The sequence below is a fragment of the Oncorhynchus kisutch genome, linkage group LG20 (assembly GCF_002021735.2).
Source record: "Oncorhynchus kisutch isolate 150728-3 linkage group LG20, Okis_V2, whole genome shotgun sequence".
Classification (NCBI taxonomy): domain Eukaryota; kingdom Metazoa; phylum Chordata; class Actinopteri; order Salmoniformes; family Salmonidae; genus Oncorhynchus; species Oncorhynchus kisutch.
In genome coordinates, this window is record NC_034193.2 from 27,153,174 (window position 1) to 27,172,128 (window position 18,955).

Here is an 18,955-nt window from a genome sequence, read left to right on the forward strand (position 1 = left end):
TGAGTGACAAGTTGCTCACAGTAAATAAACCACTCCCATTTTAAGGGTTGCAAAAAAAAATTGGTTTTGCAAAATATCCAGGTTTTCCAGAAATCCGGGGTTTGTGAAATTCCCGTAATAGGGCAGGAATAAGCAGAGAATCTGGAATCCTCCAACCAGGATTTCTTGAGGGAAAAAATGGGACGGTTACTGGAATCTTGCAACTTTAACCATTTTGAATGCTGTAAGGGCGGAATCCCAGCTTAATATGCACACACTTAACTAGACTCTTGCTTAACTTACACATTGATGTCAGAGGAGGATTTGCCCCTCTTAGGTTCTGACAAACTCAAACGGACAACTTGGAAAAAGCTCAAACCAAGTTTATTCACCCAACAAGTCCAAACAGCTGAAAAGACAAAGACATGTTTACACAAGTGCATATACTGTATTTATACCCTCTGCAGGGCAGAGTCCACTTCTTGCACATCTAGACAGCCAACACATCTCTGTTGCTGGGCAGGAACTTAAGTGATTCCTCTCATGGATGTAGTCACGGCCTTGCCTCCTGTGTGTGTATGTCATAGGACTGTTCCTGCTCACTACATCTGACCTGACCTCGGCCCACGTTCCTCACTTCTCCCTAATCCACGGCTATACAACCTTATCAGTGACTGAAACCAGACTGTTACTCTTTCTCTCTCCCCATAGGATACATGAGATTTGACAATAATATGTTCTGACAGAATGTACATTTTCTGGACTCCCCTCTCTCACTTAGATTTCCATACACCCAGTTCTAATATGGTAACATGAATAAGGATATTTCAAGTTAGAACCCAACACCCCAAAACTCACTTATTTCAAGTCTGGATTCGAGTCTAATATAAGTTAATTGTTTGCTGTCTCCCACTCGCAGAGCTCCATTTACAGGGTGAAAACTGATGGAACCAATAGGACTCTGTTTGCTCCATCTGCAATCATTGGCTCGCCCTCTGGTCTGGCTTTTGATTGGATAACTCGCACGATGTACTACACTAATCCAACTAATAAAGCAATAGAGGTAGCGTGTCATGTCCTCATTGTAAATTATGTATAGACTGTTATCTGACTTGCTTTTGTAGAGATACAATATCATTACTTGGCTCAAGGTGTTACTGGATCCAATATAGAGATGATAATAGAGTCACAATTAGCATGAAACTACTCAATCTCTTTACTTTGCATAATGTAGTCTTTTAACTGCGTTGGTAGTAACGTGGTTATAATGTATTAATTTAACATGGGCAAGTTTCTCATCTACCGTAGGTCATTCGTGTGGATGGAGTTCAACTCTACAGGAAGACCCTCATCACAAACACAGGGAAGACAGAGGGAGCAGGGGAGCCTATTGGAATAGCCCTGGACCCAGCCAGAGGGTAAACACTCATCTGTGTATCATTATTACTAGTTACAAAGGATACAACTAAATACATGTAATACTGACAAAGAAGTAGTACTGTATGTGTGTGTGTCGTCCTGCATGTTTAATTGTCAAGTAATGATACTGTACAGTTTGTTGGCTACTGATCTATTTAGTAAGTAAAATAATCAATGTGACTTTATACCAACATTGTACCAAGCATTTCATAATGTTATAGGGAAAGTCAACGACAACACCAGACATATTTTGAATTGCTAGTTAGTCTTCATTCCATGTCATCATCAGTGGATTAATACTAACGCTAGTACTAATTAATACTGAACTTTCTGACTTCCTGCTTGATAGTCAATTGTTCTGGACAGACCGGGGGACAGACAGTGGCGTACCTCCTAAGGTTGCCAGTGCTGACATGGATGGAGGCAACCTGAGGAACCTCTATACCGTCAACCAGGGGATCATTGGGTTCATCACCGCAGACATCGCTATGAGCAAGCTGTACTGGGGCGTAGCCGGCACCGGAGTGGTGGGTACCGAGTTACACAGAAACAAATATATCAAATCAAATTTGATTGGTCACATACACATATTTGCAGATGTTATTACCGGTGTAGCGAAATGCTTGTGTTCCTAGCTCCAACAGTGCAGTACTATCTAACAATTCACAACAATACACACAAATCTAAAAGTAAAATAATTTAATTAAAACCTCTAGTGACTCCCCATCCCTCATGCGGGAGCGTAATCATCGACTGACACTAATTATCATAACGCAACGGACATAAATATTCCTAGTAAATATTACTATTCATGAAAATCACAAGTGAAATATATTGAGACACAGCTTAGCCTTTTGTTAATCACCCTGTCATCTCAGATTTTCAAAATATGCTTTACAGCCAAAGCTAGACAAGCATTTGTGTAAGTTTATTGATAGCCTAGCATAGCATTTTGTCCAGCTAGCAGCAAGTAACTTGGTCACGGAAATCAGAAAAGCAATCAAATTAAATTGTTTACCTTTGATGAGCTTCGGATGTTTTCACTCACGAGACTCCCAGTTAGATAGCCAATGTTCTTTTTTTCCAAAAATATTATTTTTGTAGGCGAAATAGCACCGTTTGTTCTTCACGTTTGGCTGAGAAATCGCCCTGAGAAATATTCCAAATTAGCTCCATAATATCGACAGAAACATGGCAAACGTTGTTTATAATCAATCTTCAAGGTGTTTTTCAAATATCTATTTGATAATATATCCACCGGGACAATTGGTTTATCAGTAGGACCAATTGGAATAATGGCTACCTTTGTATTTTACGCGATAATCATTCTGGGAGCCATCAGGTGACCAGTTGTGCAATGTAGCCGCTTACGGGTATTCCGCAACATAAATGCGTAACACTACATCACAATGCTGTAGACACCTTGGGGAATACGGAAAAAAAGTAATCTGGTTGATAGCCCATTCACTGCTCAATAGGGACGCATTGGAATGCAGCGCTTTCAAAACATGAGGCACTTCCGGATTGGATTTTTCTCAGGCTCTCGCCTGCAATATCAGTTCTGTTATACTCACAGAAAATATTTTTACAGTTTTGGAAACTTTAGAGTGTTTTCTATCCTAAGCTGTCAATTATATGCATATTCTAGCATCTTGTCCTGACAAAATATCCTGTTTACTACGGGAACGTTATTTTTCCAAAAATGAAAATACTGTCCCCTAGTCACAAAAGGTTTTTAAGAAATATATCAATATTAGGACGAGCAATGTCGGAGTGGCATTGACTAAAATACAGTATAATAGAATACAGTATATACATATGAGATGAGTAAAGCAGTATGTGAACATTATTAAAGTGGTCAGCGATTCCATGTCAATTTATATAGGGCAGCAGCCTCTAAGGTGTTGGGTTGAGTAACCGGGTGGTCACCTGCTAATGATGGCTATTTAACAGTCTGATGGCCTTGGGAAAGAAGCTGTTTTTCAGTCTCTCTGTCCCAGCTTTGATGCACCTGTAACTGACCTCGCCGTCTGGATGATAGCAGGGAGAACAGGCCGTGGGTTGTGGGGTTAATGTTCTTGATGATCTTTTTGGCCTTCCTGTGACATCGGGTGCTGAAGGTGTACTTGAAGGCAGGCAGTGTGCCCCCAGTGATGCGTTGGCTAGACCGCACCACCCTCTTGAGAGCCCTGCAGTTGCGGGCGATGCAGTTACCTTACCAGGCGGTGATACAGCCCGACAGGATGTGCTTTATTGGGCATCTATAAAAGTTTGTTAGGGTCTTAGGGGCCATCCCGACTTTCTACAGCCTCCTGAGGTTGAAGAGGCACTGTTGCGCCTTCTTCACCACACTGTCTGTGTGGGTGGAACATTTCAGATTGTCAGTGATGTATACGCCGTGGAACTTGAAGCTTTCCACCTTCTCCACTGCGGTCCCGTCTATGTGGATAGGGGCGTGCTCCCTCTGCTGTTTCCTGAAGTCCACGATCAGCTCCTTCGTTTTGATGACTTTGAGGGAGAGGTTATTTTCCTGGCATCACTCCCTTCACATCCTCCCTGTAGGCTGTCTCGTCATCGTCTGTAATCAGGCCTACTACTGTTGTGTCGTCTGCAGACTTGAGGAGAATATATGCCATTTAGAAGACACTAAAGCGACTTATGTGTGCATACATGTTATGTATGGGTGGTCCTGGGAATCGAACCCACTACCCTGTCGTTACAAACGCCAACTGAGCTACAAAGGACCACACGGACGGACAGACGGACATGCATGCGCGAACGCGCACAACCACTGTCGTGGTTTCTCATTTAGTGCACACAACTTTATTGCATATCATATACGTGTTGTTGTATGTGTCTGAAACACCACTAGCCCTAGTAATAATTACCCTAAGGGGACAAATAAGGTTGTACTGAATTGTATTGAATAGTGCTGCAACTGAAACATACAGTAACTCTAAATGTCCCTGACTCCCTCTACTCTCCCTTTCCCTGTGAACAGATTGAGTGTGGTACGATGGACGGGGTCAGCAGGGTGACCATAGTGAGCCAGCTGTCCCACCCCTGGGGCCTCACAGTGCACCAGGATTACCTCTACTACACCGACCTGGACTACGAGGTCATCGAGAGGGTGGACAAGGGCACCGGGGCCAACATGGTCATGCTGAGGAGTGGGATGACAGGAGTCCGAGCCCTCAAAGTCCACGCCCGAGACAGTGAGTGTGGCTACCTACAGCTAATCTTCTAGTCTTCATCCGCTAGTCTTTTTTCAACAGAGAGCGACAGTATGATACGGAACATTTTACTGATCCGATATTGGGTACATTTGCCACCAAGTAGATTAAAAGGTCCTTGAAATTTCATGTAATCATGCAAGTTGGTGTCAGTGGGAGATTTTTGTGATCATAATGTGTTCCACACAGGCATTATATCTCAAGTTAATTTCTCATCCTTTCTCTTCTTCCCCAGACTCGGCAGGCACCACCAATGGCTGCAGCACCAACAATGGGGCCTGTCCCCACCTGTGTTTGCCCAAGCCTGGGGGCCAGAAGACATGTGTCTGCACCACGGGCTTAGTGCCTTCCCAGGATGGCACCACCTGCGTGCAGTACGACTCCTACGCAGTGGTCTCCACCCCCAGACATATCCGAGGCTTCCACATCAACAGCTCCGACCACTCGGAGGCCATGGTGCCTGTTGCTGGATGTACGTAACTCTAACTCTAACTTTAAAGTAACCGGACCTAAATATACCCTAAGTCTATGTCTGAAACACATCTTGTCATGAATCCTCTTTCACAAATCTATACCCAACTTTGTTACTAACTTACACTGTAAGTTAACATGTCTTTACCCATTGCAGACTCTTACTCTGTGATGGACAAGCTGGATCTCCACGTCGCCTCTAGGTACATCTACTGGATCGACAACAGCACTTCCAGCTCGTACAGAGGGATCTTCAGGGCCCGGACAGACGGTGGAAGCTTCACTCCCGTCGTCAACCAAGGCATCGGCCGAGGTGGCATACAAGGGATGGCTGTGGACTGGATCTCAGGTTAGGATCCATGATGTAAAGAGTTGAGAGACATACTCCAAGTTGTAAATAGTTCTGGTACAGATCCTCATCTATATACCTCATCCAGCAGGCAAAACTGGTTGAAATGACTTTATGCAATTGTTACCTGGAGGAAAATGGGGGGGGTGGTTTAGTATTTTTTATTTAGTCCAGGGGAGGGTCATGTAATTTCTAATCGATTGAATGTTAGTATTTGTCAGCATTTCGGAATTTACGTATTGAATTAGAGTCTGTGTAACTTTGACGTACAACCCAAAAGAACTGGGGCATATTCATCACGATGGTTCTGTTGCAAAACCTTTCTTAAACGGAAGCAAACAGGATGAAACGGGTAGGGACCTACAAATATAAACTCTCGTTTTGCTCTGTTTGTTTTCGTTTGGTTATCAACAGTAAACGGTTTCCGTAATGAATACGCCCCTGGCTGGGAATTTGAAAGGAGAGAGAGACTGCTTAGTGATGTGATCAAAATACACCAAATGAGTAGCCTGCTAATGTACCTTTCAGGACATTGTAAACTGTAGACCCATAAATGATCCAAATGATTGCATAATCAGGCCTAGGCTGTATGGCACTCCCTGTGTATACCTCCATTCTTGTGTATTTTATTCCTCGTGTTACTATTTTACTCTGCATCGTTGGGAAGGGCTCGCAAGCAAGAATTTCACGCTAAGGTCTACACCAGTTCTATTCGGCGCATTGTGATTTTTATTTTATTTTGTTCACTCTAATCACAGGGCTAGTATCAATACTATTGCATGCCAGTTTCTCTTGGCTAAAAGTAAAGGAGAGACTGATTGCATCACTTTTTGTTTTTAGAATTCTAGCCTCTCTCTTCCAGCTATTCCCGTGCGCAATAGGCTATAGGCTACGCAAGCCTCTGCTATTCCTCTTCTTGTGAAATCCCAGGAAAAGCTATAGGCTAAAAAATCCCAGGAAAAGCTAAAAGCTAAAATGCTGTTGCATTTTCTTTATACTAGGCATTATAGGCTTTTCGTGGAGAGTTGGAGGCTTTCTTGCTACTGCTGAATGTAAAATAGGCATTGGCCAAATTAACTGTCGGGGAAAGTTGCGGAGAGAGAGTGCAGTGATGATAACATTGTTGCACAGAAGTAGCCTATTAAATGGTTGCACAGAACAGAAAGACGGCGAGGAAAGAGGATCCGAATGAATTTACATCCATTAGAAAAATGGAAATCACTTTCAAACCACATGAGCAACGAGGCAATCAATGACACGATGTAAAAGATGTGCAGGCTAAACAGCGTTTGTTGTTGAATTTCAGCATTTGATTAACATTTTCATTAAGCTACATGTATTTGAAATATTATTTTCAGTTGTCACAATAACAATGAACACACTTTGAAGCACTGAATGGTCTGTGCTATCACCTTATTAATAGGCCTACGGCGTGCAGTAGGATGCGTTGACAGTTGATTGACAGGTGTAGGCTACTGTAGAATGTAAACTTTCTTCTAGTGTGGATGCTTAAATTGGTAAATGCCCCCTTCTAGCGGATAACATGAATGTGGTATGAATACAGCAGTGGTTCTCAACCACGGGTTTATTTTGATAGAAAGCACGTCTGCAACATTGATAGCCTACTAAAAAGGGATTTAATATTCCCTGATATTTTGTTTAAATAATTATATTTGGAGGGGGGGGTTACATGTTTAGTTTTTTTTATGCTCGGGGAGGGCCAGGTAAAAATATTTTTCCTCAGGGGAAAGGCCATCCATTTTCATTTCAAAAAGGTCCAGGTATCCCTCAATATAAATGTTGTTCACTCCCTAAATGTTCTTTCTCCCATCCTCTCCCCCTTAGGCAACCTCTACTTCACCAACGCTATTGAGGCCCAGACCTACTTGGAGGTGACCCGCCTCGAAACCCCCTACCGCACCGTCCTCCTCAAGTCCACTGAGGACCGGCCCAGTGACCTTGCCGTCAGCCCCAAGCTCCGTTTTCTCTTCTGGGCCGACGGAGGCCAGAACCCCAAAATTGGTAGGTGGTCCAGAGGTTATAGAGGTTGACCAATAACCGAAAGGTTGCCGTTTCAGGTCCCCGGCTGGGCGATGAGAACAGTGACCTAGGGTGGTCTAGCGGTCTAAGCCGCTGTCTCCTGCACACGTTTAAAGGGTTGGCATAGGTTTGAATCCGGCCTATTGCCCTATGACACAACTTCTCTATCTTTCCCCACTCACCCTCTCTCTCTGTTCAATAAAGTCAGAAAACACCTTACAATATACAAAAGGAAAAGTGGGAATTGAACTGGTTACTGGAGGGCTGCTGGTGTCATTACTACCACTACCGTTGTGCCCTTGAGCAAGGCCCTTAACCCCCAAAATAGCTTTCCATCCAGTGGTGCTGCATCCTAAACCTGTACCTAAACCCTGTGCCTTTCAATGTGTGGGTAACAAATTTATTATTTTCTATTCTAGAACGTGCCCAGCTAGATGGTGCCAACCGCACCGTGTTAGCCTCCGAGAGCCTGGCATCGCCACGCGGTCTCACTGTCGACTACACCAACGATTTCCTGTACTGGACAGACGACGTGCTGGATATGATTTCGCGCATGGCGGCCGATGGGACACAGAGGGAGATTGTCCGTTATGGGAGTCGATACCCGGCTCCCTACGGATTGTCGATATTTGGGAATTTTATGTTGTGGGTGGATATAAAGCTCGGGAAGCTTTTCCAGGCCAGCAAGGATCCAGCGAATACGACCCAGCCAGAGGTAATTATGAAGTAGCTTTATTTAGCCTAGTGTCTTAAAAATGTATTATCAAAGTAACATAACAGAATACTTATAATTAATGTACACAACAATGTATGCAACGGGTAAATCCACAGCATACAATTCCTAGACAAGCTGCACAAAGTACCACAAAATCACAAAGCACAAAAATAGTGTCTTTTCACATTCAAAGACGGAAATAACAACGCCACTGTCATCACCAGGTGATCCGCGACGGCATTGACGGGCTCACAGACGTGGTGGTCTTTAACTCCCACGTGCAGCCCACCGCTGCCAACCTGGTGGGCTTCAACCCGTGCCAGGAGGACAATGGGCGCTGCCAGCAGCTCTGCTTCGCCCTGCCTGAGCAGGAGAAACCCACTTGCGCCTGCGCCCACGGTTCGCTCCTCAACAATGGAGTGTCGTGTGGCTACGGTCTGGACGAATTCCTGGTATTCACCACAGACTACACCATGAATAGTTTACGTTTAGACCCCTCCGATCACACTAGCCCCTACCCTACTATCAACCTGGGATATAATGTGGTGGCGCTGGATTTTGACTTTGCAGACAAGAGGATATTTTTTACTCAGTACATGGGGATAGGACGAAGCAGGATAGGCTATGTCATCACCACGGTTACCGGTGCACCTGTCATCATAGCCGACAGTAAGTGTTGTGAATCCGAGGGTTGGGGAAGACAATGTATAGTGTGGTTTTCCAGTTTTTGTAATGATTGTGAAAATTATGATAATGCCCTTTTTGTGGAAGAGTGAAAAAAATGCCTAGAATTTCAGCCTGCTCAGATTGTGACATCACAATCGGATCTGATTATTCTGATCAATGACCAGTCATCCTTTATTTGCATATGTATCCTCCTACTTTTAAGGTTAAGTGCTAGGCTGTAGAGTCTAGACCAGTGGTCGATCTACAAGGCATTCCTTGTCAATCACCAAATATTTATGTTAAAACCAAACGATAAAGCCTTGCCTTCCTATTTACGTTATTATTTTATATTTTTTCGCGCTCTTGACGATAGGTGCACTTGATTCAGCAGCTATAGCACCGGAAAGGCAAAATATTCCCACTTTGAACCAGTTCATGTGTCTGAAGGTAGAACTCCGCCTACCCTGCAGGCCAAGAGAACAGATCAAGTGCACCTATAGGTTTACTGTTGGCCAATCAGAAAGCTCAGATCACCGTGTCTGCACAGTTTCCTCGAGCCATAGACTGTAAAAAGAAACCTTGAACGCACAGCAAAGTTGATACTGTGAGATTTCTAAACATTTAAATCCATGACTAGAGAGAGACAACGAATACAGCAAAGAGCTGCTGTTTTTATGAGTAACTTCATGTTTATGTTGTTGTTCAGCACTGTCAACACTTTGCTCAATATTTTATTAGCCATAAAATCTTTCTTCTTCCATTTACGCTACAACCAGCACTGCAGCTGCAATGGATTTGTATTTTCAAAGTGTTTCGATAAGCTTGCATTGTTATTTTTAGCGACATATGTATTTTTTAATATCGAGGAATATTTCACTTTCTCTGGTCATAGGAGTGACATCATGAATTGGTGCATTAGGCAGAAATAATGCAGTGTGACTTGACTTTCGCCATCAGCTGTGGAGGGAGGGAGGGAGGGAGGGAGGGAGGGAGGGAGGGAGGGAGGGAGGGAGGGCAAAGGGACGGTGAGTGAGGTGAGAGGCAGCCTCACCATTGCTCCCTCCCCTCAGACTATCTAAACAGGCCATCAGTCTATTAAAAAAAAAGTGAATTATTATGCCCACTCAGGTGTGCCTCACAAGTAATACTACAAATTGTCTATTACCAGTGTGATCATATACCATTTAAAAAAATATATAATTTCAAAATTGTCTGAGAAGAACAACATTGGCAGGGCAATTCAAGCATAGCCAATGCAGTGATAATATATTCGGCCTATAGCCTACTGCACAAACCTCATTGATACAGTGCCTTGCGAAAGTATTCGGCCCCCTTGAACTTTGCGACCTTTTGCCACATTTCAGGCTTCAAACATAAAGATATAAAACTGTATTTTTTTGTGAAGAATCAACAACAAGTGGGACACAATCATGAAGTGGAACGACATTTATTGGATATTTCAAACTTTTTTAACAAATCAAAAACGGAAAAATTGGGCGTGCAAAATTATTCAGACCCCTTAAGTTAATACTTTGTAGCGCCACCTTTTGCTGCGATTACAGCTGTAAGTTGCTTGGGGTATGTCTCTATCAGTTTCTATCACTACATTTTGTTTATATTTTTGTTCAGTGTACATAGGACCTTCTAACTAGCAAGTTTTGCATGGGTGAAGTTTTGGCTTGCCTGGTGACATCACCAGATGGTAAATTAGTTAACTATATTTTGGTATTTGTTTCATTAGTCCATTGTTGATATATTCACAAAAAAAATGCATGTCAGCAATCAAGTTTTCAAGATATATAACTTTCAAAATACAGAAATACAGCCAATGCATAATGCATAATGAAAGAAATGCAAAAATATGTTTTTGTTTTCCTTTAATAGACCAATAATAAAGAGTTCCAAAGCTCTCTGCCAACAACAGATACTATTCAGTTTCCCCCTTCCTACTTCCAGACAGTCTTAGCAAAATTCTGGCTTGAGAATTTTTTGTTGTTGCAAAAAATCTATTTTGACCATGGATAACTATTACAGTAATGTACTTAATTGCTACCCAGAAATTATTTGATGTTGATACAAAAACGGCTGTATTGGGCCCTTTAATGTCTTGTTGCAGTATTGAGTGTAGCTGTTAACATCTATAAGTTGCAGTATAAGTTTCCTTGGTGACTTAGGTTGTCTCCATCCTCACCTTTATCTTTTCCCACTCTGACTCTTTTCTCTCTCTCTCTCTCTCTCTCTCTCTCCCCTCTTTCTTTTAAATGTTCCTCCTTTCTCTCACTCTCGCTCTTTCTCTCTCTCAGATTTAAATTATCCACAGGGGCTGGCCTATGACTGGGTTCACAAGCGCCTTTACTTCACCGACTACTACAACAGAAGTGTCCAGGCCATGGGGGTGGACGGGCAGAACCGTTCCTTGATAGCCCATGCCAACCGCCCTCTTGGCATCATTGTGGATCCCTGCTATGGGTAAAACCAACTGAGATGTTTGCATACATTGATCGCTAATTTTACAAATCCCATCAAATCGAAGTTTATTTGTCACGTGCGCCGAATACAACAGGTGTAGGTAGACCTTACAGTGAAATGCTTCCTTACAGGCTCTAACCAATAGTGCAAAAAAAGGTGTTAGGTGAACAATAGGTAAGTAAAGAAAGGCTATATACAGGAGCGAGGCTACATACAGACACCGGTTAGTCAAGGCTGCCGGGCCAGACGGCATCCCTAGCCGCGTCCTCAGAGCATGCGCAGACCAGCTGGCTGGTTGTGTTTATGGACATATTCAATCAATCCCTATCTCAGTCTGCTGTTCCCACATGCTTCAACAGGGCCACCATTGTTCTTGTTCCCAAGAAAGCTAAGGTAACTGAGCTAAATGGCTATCACCCCATAGCACTCACTTCCGTCATCATGAAGTGCTTTGAGAGTCTAGTCAAGGATCATATCACCTCCACCCTACCTGACACCCTAGACCCACTCCAATTTGCTTACCGCCCCAATAGGTCCACAGACGACGCAATCACACTCCACACTGCCCTAACCCTGGGTCTCGACCCCGCCATGTGCAACTGGGTCCAAGACTTTCTGACGGACCGCCCCCAAGTGGTGAGGGTAGGAAACAACATCTCCACCCTGCTGATCCTCAACACTGGGGCCCCACAAGGGTGCATTCCCAGCCCTCTCCTGTACTCCCTCTTCACCCATGACTGCATGGCCATGCACACATCCAACTCAATCAAGTTTGTAGATGACACTGCAGTGGTAGGCTTGATTACCAACAACAACAAAATGGCCTACAGGGAGGAAGTGAGGGCCCTCGGAGTGTGGTGTCTGGAAAGTAACGTGGACTTTAGGAAACAGCAGAGGGAGCAGCCACCTATCCACATCGACGGGACAGTAGTGGAAAAGGTGGAATGTTTTCAGTTCCTCGGCATACACATCACGGACAAACTGAAATGGTCCATCCACACAGATAGCGTGGTGAAAAAGGAGGCTGAAGACATTTGGCTTGTCACCGAAAACACTCAAAACTTTTACAGATGCACAATAGAGAGCATCCTGTCAGGCTGTATCACCGCCTGGTATGGCAACTGCTCCGCCCACAACCGTAAGGCTCTCTAGAGGGTAGTGAGGTCTGCACACCTACACCACCCGATGTCACAGGAAGGCCAAAAGATCATCAAGGACAACAGCCACCCGAGCCACTGCCTGTTCACACTGCTATCATCCAGAAGTCAGGGTCAGTACAGGTGCATCAAAGCTGGGACCGAGAGACTGAAAAACAGCTTCTATCTCAAGGCCATCAGACTGTTAAACAGCCATCACTAACATTGAGTGGCTGCTGCCAACATACTGACTCAAATCTCTAGCCAATTTAATAATACAAAATTGGCTGTAATAAATGTATTACCAGTCACTTTAAACAATGTCACTTTATATAATGTTTACATACCCTACATTACTCATCTCATATGTATATACTGTACTCTATACCATCTACTGCATCTTGCGTATGCCGTTCGGCCATCGCTCATCCATATATTTATATGTACATATTCTTATTCATTCCTTTACACTTGTGTGTATAAGGTAATTGTTAGGAATTGTTAGATTACTTGTTAGATATTACTGCACGGTCGGAACTAGAAGCACAAGCATTTTGCACACTCGCATTAACATCTACTAACTATGTGTATGTGACCAATAAAATTTGATTTGATTAGCTATTTAGCAGTCTTGTCTAGCAGTCTTATGGCTTTGGGGGTAGAAGCTGTTCAGGGTCCTGTTGGTTGCAGACTTGGTATACCGGTACCGCTTGCCGTGTGGTAGCAGTGAGAACAGTCGATGGCTTGGGTGGCTGGAGTTTTTTGGGGGCCTTCCGCTAGATGTACTGGGCATTACTCACCACCCTCTGTAGCGCCTTGCGGTCGGCAGTGATGGGAAAAGTACCCAATTTTCCTACTTGAGTAAAAGTAAAGACACCTTAAAATAAAATGACTCAAGTAAAAGTCAGCCAGTAAAATATTACTGTAAAAGTCTAAAGTATTAGGTTTTAAATGTACTTAAGTATCAAAAGTAAAAGTATAAATAATTTTAAATGTCTTATATTAAGCAAACCAGACGACACGACGTTCTTGTTTTTTAAATTTACGGATAGCCAGGGTCAACACATAATTTAAAAACTAAGCATTTGTTTTTAGTGAGTCTACCAGATCAGAGGCAATAGATATGACCAGGGATATTCTCTTGATAAGTGCGTGAATTAGACCATTTTCCTGTCCTGCTAAGCATTCAAAATGTAACGAGTACTTTTGGGTGTCATGGGAAATGTATGGAGTAAAAAGCACATTTATTTTCTTTAGGAATGTAGTGGAGTAAAAGTAAAAATAGTCATGTACAGACACCCCTTCATAGGGGCCTTGGCTAAGCTATGATGCCAGGATAACATTTCCTCTTTAACTCTCTCTCTCTGTAGCTACCTATACTGGACTGACTGGGGGAGCCCTGCTAAGATAGAGAGAGCTACTCTGGGTGGAAACTTCCGGGTGCCCATCATCAGCACCAGTCTGTCCCAGCCCAACGGACTTTCCATAGACTACGAGGAAAGGATGCTCTACTGGGCCGACGCTTCCCTGTAAGAACACAACCATTAGTAACATTCTGTAGGCTACACTGTTTTTCTATGCACCCATTTCTCATGATCTCTTATCATTCTAACTCTCCATCCATTCATCCATATATCCACCGACTCACCCACCCACCCATCCATTATTGTTCTCCACTCCCTTCCCTCTCACCATTAGAGATAAGATTGAGCGTTCCACCCTGACCGGGGAGAGCCGCCAGGTGATCATGAGGGGCGTCCAGTACCCCTACGCTATGACTGTGTTCCAGCAGGACATATACTGGACTGACTGGACCACGCAAGCGGTCTACCGTGCCGGGAAGGACGACGGGTCAGGTTTCACGGTCCTGGTCCAGGAACTACAGTACAGGCCCAACGACATCCACGTGTACGCCGGCTCCAAGCAGCAGGCTTGCTCAAGCCCCTGTCAGCAGTTTAACGGAGGGTGTAGTCACGTCTGCGTGCCAGGTCATGAATTTGAATAACAAAACATTTGCTTTTAGTGTCTTGGAGTTCCTCCAGGAGAGATCCACATGCTAAACGCAAATGTATCATCTCTCATTGACATCAATTAATGATTCAGGTGAAATTCTGAGAACAACAATACCCACTGGGCACACCACATTATCTCAACATGTATAATTTCGTAATACAGTATTTAGTTGAGACGTTGATCATTCAGATTACAACCTATATTCACCCACTCAAAAAGACAGGCAAAAGTTATTTCAATTTAAATTCACTATGATTTCAACCATCTAAAAGCACAACCACATTTTTACAGATAAACAATGTCTGATTTTTGGTTGTCACCCAAATGTCTATCACTGCGCTTTCAACCATTTAAAAGTACAGCAAAGTTTAAATGGGAATACAATGTCAGATATTTTGTTTAATGCGCTATCACTGTGCCTCATCTAATAGCAGAATCAAATTACCTGGATTGCAGTTGAGATTGCATTAAAGGTACATGATACGCCTCCCGGGTGGCGCAGTGGTTAAGGGCGCTGTACTGCAGCGCCAGCTGTGCCACCAGAGACTCTGGGTTCGCGCCCAGGCTCTGTCGTAACTGGCAGCGTCCGGGTGGTCCGTGGGGCGACGCATAATTGGCCTAGCGTTGTCCGGGTTAGGGAGGGCTTGGCCGGGAGGGATATCCTTGTCTCATCGCGCACGCACAGTGTTTCCTCCGACACATTGGTGCGGCTGGCTTCCGGGTTGGATGCGCGCTGTGTTTAGAAGCTTGGTTGGGTTGTGTATTGGAGGACGCATGCCTTTCAACCTTCGTCTCTCCCGAGCCCGTACGGGAGTTGTAGTGATGAGACAAGATAGTAGCTACTAAACAATTGGATACCACGAAATTGGGGAGAAAAAGGGGTAAAAAAATAAATATATATATATATATTTTTTTTAAGTACATGGATCAATGCCGTTCGAGATTCTGCACAGATTATTCCAACAATTGTGAAGATCTTCATAGACCTGCGACAACCTGGACCCACTCCAATTCACGTACCATCCCAACTGATCCACAGATGACGCAATCTCTATTGCAGTCCACACTGCCCTTTCCCACTTGGACAAAAAGAACACCTACATGAGAATGCTGTTCATTGACTACAACTGCACCATAGTGCCTTCGAAGTTCATCACTAAGCTAAGGTCCCTGGGACTGAACACCTCCCTCTGCAACTGGATCCTGGACTTCCTGACGGGTCACCCCCAGGTGGTGAGGATAGGCAACAACACATCTGTCATGCTGACCCTCAACATAGGGGTGCGTGCTTAGTCCCTTTCTGTACTCCCTGTTCACCCACGACTGTGTGGCCCTGCACAACTCCAACACCATCATTAAGTTTACCGACGACACGATGGTGGTAGGCCTGATCACCGACGACGATGAGACAACCCCTAGGGAGCAGGACTACAAACTCTCCCTAAACTGATCATGGAAATCAGGAAACTGAGGGCCGAGCACACCCTCATTCACATTGACAGGGCTGTAGTGGAGCTGGTCGAGAGCTTCAAGTTCCTCTGTGTCCACATTTTTTAATTTTTTTTTATTTAACCTTTATTTAACCAGGTAGGCTAGTTGAGAACAAGTTCTCATTTGCAACTGCGACCTGGCCAAGATAAAGCATAGCAGTGTGAGCAGACAACAAAGAGTTACACATGGAGTAAACAATTAACAAGTCAATAACACAGTAGAAAACAAAGGGGGAGTCTATATACAATGTGTGCAAAAGGCATGAGGAGGTAGGCAAATAATTACAATTTTGCAGATTAACACTGGAGTGATGAATGATCAGATGGTCATGTACAGGTAGAGATATTGGTGTGCAAAAGAGCAGAAAAGTAAATAAATAAAAACAGTATGGGGATGAGGTAGGTGAAGAAGGGTGGGCTATTTACCAATAGACTATGTACAGCTGCAGCGATCGGTTAGCTGCTCAGATAGCTGATGTTTGAAGTTGGTGAGGGAGATAAAAGTCTCCAACTTCAGCGATTTTTGCAATTCGTTCCAGTCACAGGCAGCAGAGTACTGGAACGAAAGGCGGCCGAATGAGGTGTTGGCTTTAGGGATGATCAGTGAGATACACCTGCTGGAGCGCGTGCTACGGATGGGTGTTGCCATCGTGACCAGTGAGCTGAGATAAGGCGGAGCTTTACCTAGCATGGACTTGTAGATGACCTGGAGCCAGTGGGTCTGGCGACGAATATGTAGCGAGGGCCAGCCGACTAGAGCATACAAGTCGCAGTGGTGGGTGGTATAAGGTGCTTTAGTGACAAAACGGATGGCACTGTGATAAACTGCATCCAGTTTGCTGAGTAGAGTGTTGGAAGCCATTTTGTAGATGACATCGCCGAAGTTGAGGATCGGTAGGATAGTCAGTTTTACTAGGGTAAGCTTGGCGGCGTGAGTGAAGGAGGCTTTGTTGCGGAATAGAAAGCCGACTCTTGATTTGATTTTCGATTGGAGATGTTTGATATGAGTCTGGAAGGAGAGTTTGCAGTCTAGCCAGACACCTAGGTACTTATAGACGTCCACATATTCTAGGTCGGAACCATCCAGGGTGGTGATGCTAGTCGGGCATGCGGGTGCAGGCAGCGACCGGTTGAAAAGCATGCATTTGGTTTTACTAGCGTTTAAGAGAAGTTGGAGGCCACGGAAGGAGTGTTGTATGGCATTGAAGCTTGTTTGGAGGTTAGATAGCACAGTGTCCAAAGACGGGCCGAAAGTATATAGAATGGTGTCGTCTGCGTAGAGGTGGATCAGGGAATCGCCCGCAGCAAGAGCAACATCATTGATATACACAGAGAAAAGAGTCGGCCCGAGAATTGAACCCTGTGGCACCCCCATAGAGACTGCCAGAGGACCAGACAGCATGCCCTCCGATTTAACGCACTGAACTCTGTCTGCAAAGTAATTGGTGAACCAGGCAAGGCAGTCATCCGAAAAACCGAGGCTCCTGAGTCTGCCGATAAGAATATGGTGATTGACAGAGTCGAAAGCCTTGGCAAGGTCGATGAAGACGGCTGCACAGTACTGTCTTTTATCGATGGCGGTTATGATATCGTTGAGTACCTTGAGTGTGGCTGAGGTGCACCCATGACCGGCTCGGAAACCAGATTGCACAGCGGAGAAGGTACGGTGGGATTCGAGATGGTCAGTGACCTGTTTGTTGACTTGGCTTTCGAAGACCTTAGATAGGCAGGGCAGGATGGATATAGGTCTGTAACAGTTTGGGTCCAGGGTGTCTCCCCCTTTGAAGAGGGGGATGACTGCGGCAGCTTTCCAATCCTTGGGGATCTCAGACGATATGAAAGAGAGGTTGAACAGGCTGGTAATAGGGGTTGCGACAATGGTGGCAGATAGTTTCAGAAATAGAGGGTCCAGATTGTCAAGCCCAGCTGATTTGTACGGGTCCAGGTTTTGCAGCTCTTTCAGAACATCTGCTATCTGGATTTGGTTAAAGGAGAACCTGGAGAGGCTTGGGCGAGGAGCTGCGGGGGGGGCGGAGCTGTTGGCCGAGGTTGAAGTAGCCAGGCGGAAGCCATGGCCAGCCGTTGAGAAATGCTTATTGAAGTTTTCGATAATCATGGATTTATCAGTGGTGACCGTGTTACCTAGCCTCAGTGCAGTGGGCAGCTGGGAGGAGGTGCTCTTGTTCTCCATGGACTTCACGGTGTCCCAGAACTTTTTGGAGTTGGAGCTACAGGATGCAAACTTCTGCCTGAAGAAGCTGGCCTTAGCTTTCCTGACTGACTGCGTGTACTGGTTCCGGACTTCCCTGAACAGTTGCATATCACGGGGACTATTCGATGCTATTGCAGTCCGCCACAGGATGTTTTTGTGCTGGTCGAGGGCAGTCAGGTCTGGGGTGAACCAAGGGCTGTATCTGTTCTTAGTTCTGCATTTTTTGAACGGAGCATGCTTATCTAAAATGGTGAGGAAGTTACTTTTAAAGAATGACCAGGCATCCTCAACTGACGGGATGAGGTCAATGTCCTTCCAGGATACCCGGGCCAGGTCGATTAGAAAGGCCTGCTCACAGAAGTGTTTTAGGGAGCGTTTGACAGTGAATCGAGGATCTATCGGTGTCAGTGGAAGGCACAAACACACCAACAAAGTTGTGATAGAGGTCATGAGAATGCCTCTTCCCCCTCAGCAGGCTGAAAAAGAATTGGCATGGGCCCTCATATCCTAAAAGTTCTACAGCTGCACCATCGAGAGCATCTTGACTGGCTGCGTAACCACTTGGTATGGCAACTACTTGGCATCCGACCGCAAGGAGCTACAGAGGATAATGCGTGCAGCCCAGTACATCATCTATGACCTATATAACAGGCAGTGTCAGTGGAAGGCACGAACAATTGTAAAAGACTCCAGCCACCCAAACCAAAGACTGTTCTCTCTGCTACCGCATGGCAAGCGGTACAAATGCACCAAGTCTGTAACC

The 18,955-nt window shown here is 44.7% G+C and overlaps 1 protein-coding gene across 1 annotated transcript in view; it reads left to right on the forward strand.

Annotated features, from left to right (window-relative positions):
- Window positions 1–18,955, forward strand: part of lrp2b (low density lipoprotein receptor-related protein 2b) — a 102,763-nt gene that overhangs the window by 32,045 nt on the left and 51,763 nt on the right. The window contains exons 34-45 of the mRNA XM_031799877.1: window positions 899–1,042; window positions 1,288–1,397; window positions 1,748–1,925; window positions 4,400–4,613; window positions 4,867–5,103; window positions 5,260–5,451; window positions 7,297–7,473; window positions 7,911–8,206; window positions 8,431–8,875; window positions 11,176–11,341; window positions 13,848–14,006; window positions 14,176–14,465. Coding sequence (XP_031655737.1) covers window positions 899–1,042; window positions 1,288–1,397; window positions 1,748–1,925; window positions 4,400–4,613; window positions 4,867–5,103; window positions 5,260–5,451; window positions 7,297–7,473; window positions 7,911–8,206; window positions 8,431–8,875; window positions 11,176–11,341; window positions 13,848–14,006; window positions 14,176–14,465 — 2,608 coding nt within the window. The remainder of the gene's footprint in view (window positions 1–898; window positions 1,043–1,287; window positions 1,398–1,747; window positions 1,926–4,399; window positions 4,614–4,866; window positions 5,104–5,259; window positions 5,452–7,296; window positions 7,474–7,910; window positions 8,207–8,430; window positions 8,876–11,175; window positions 11,342–13,847; window positions 14,007–14,175; window positions 14,466–18,955) is intronic.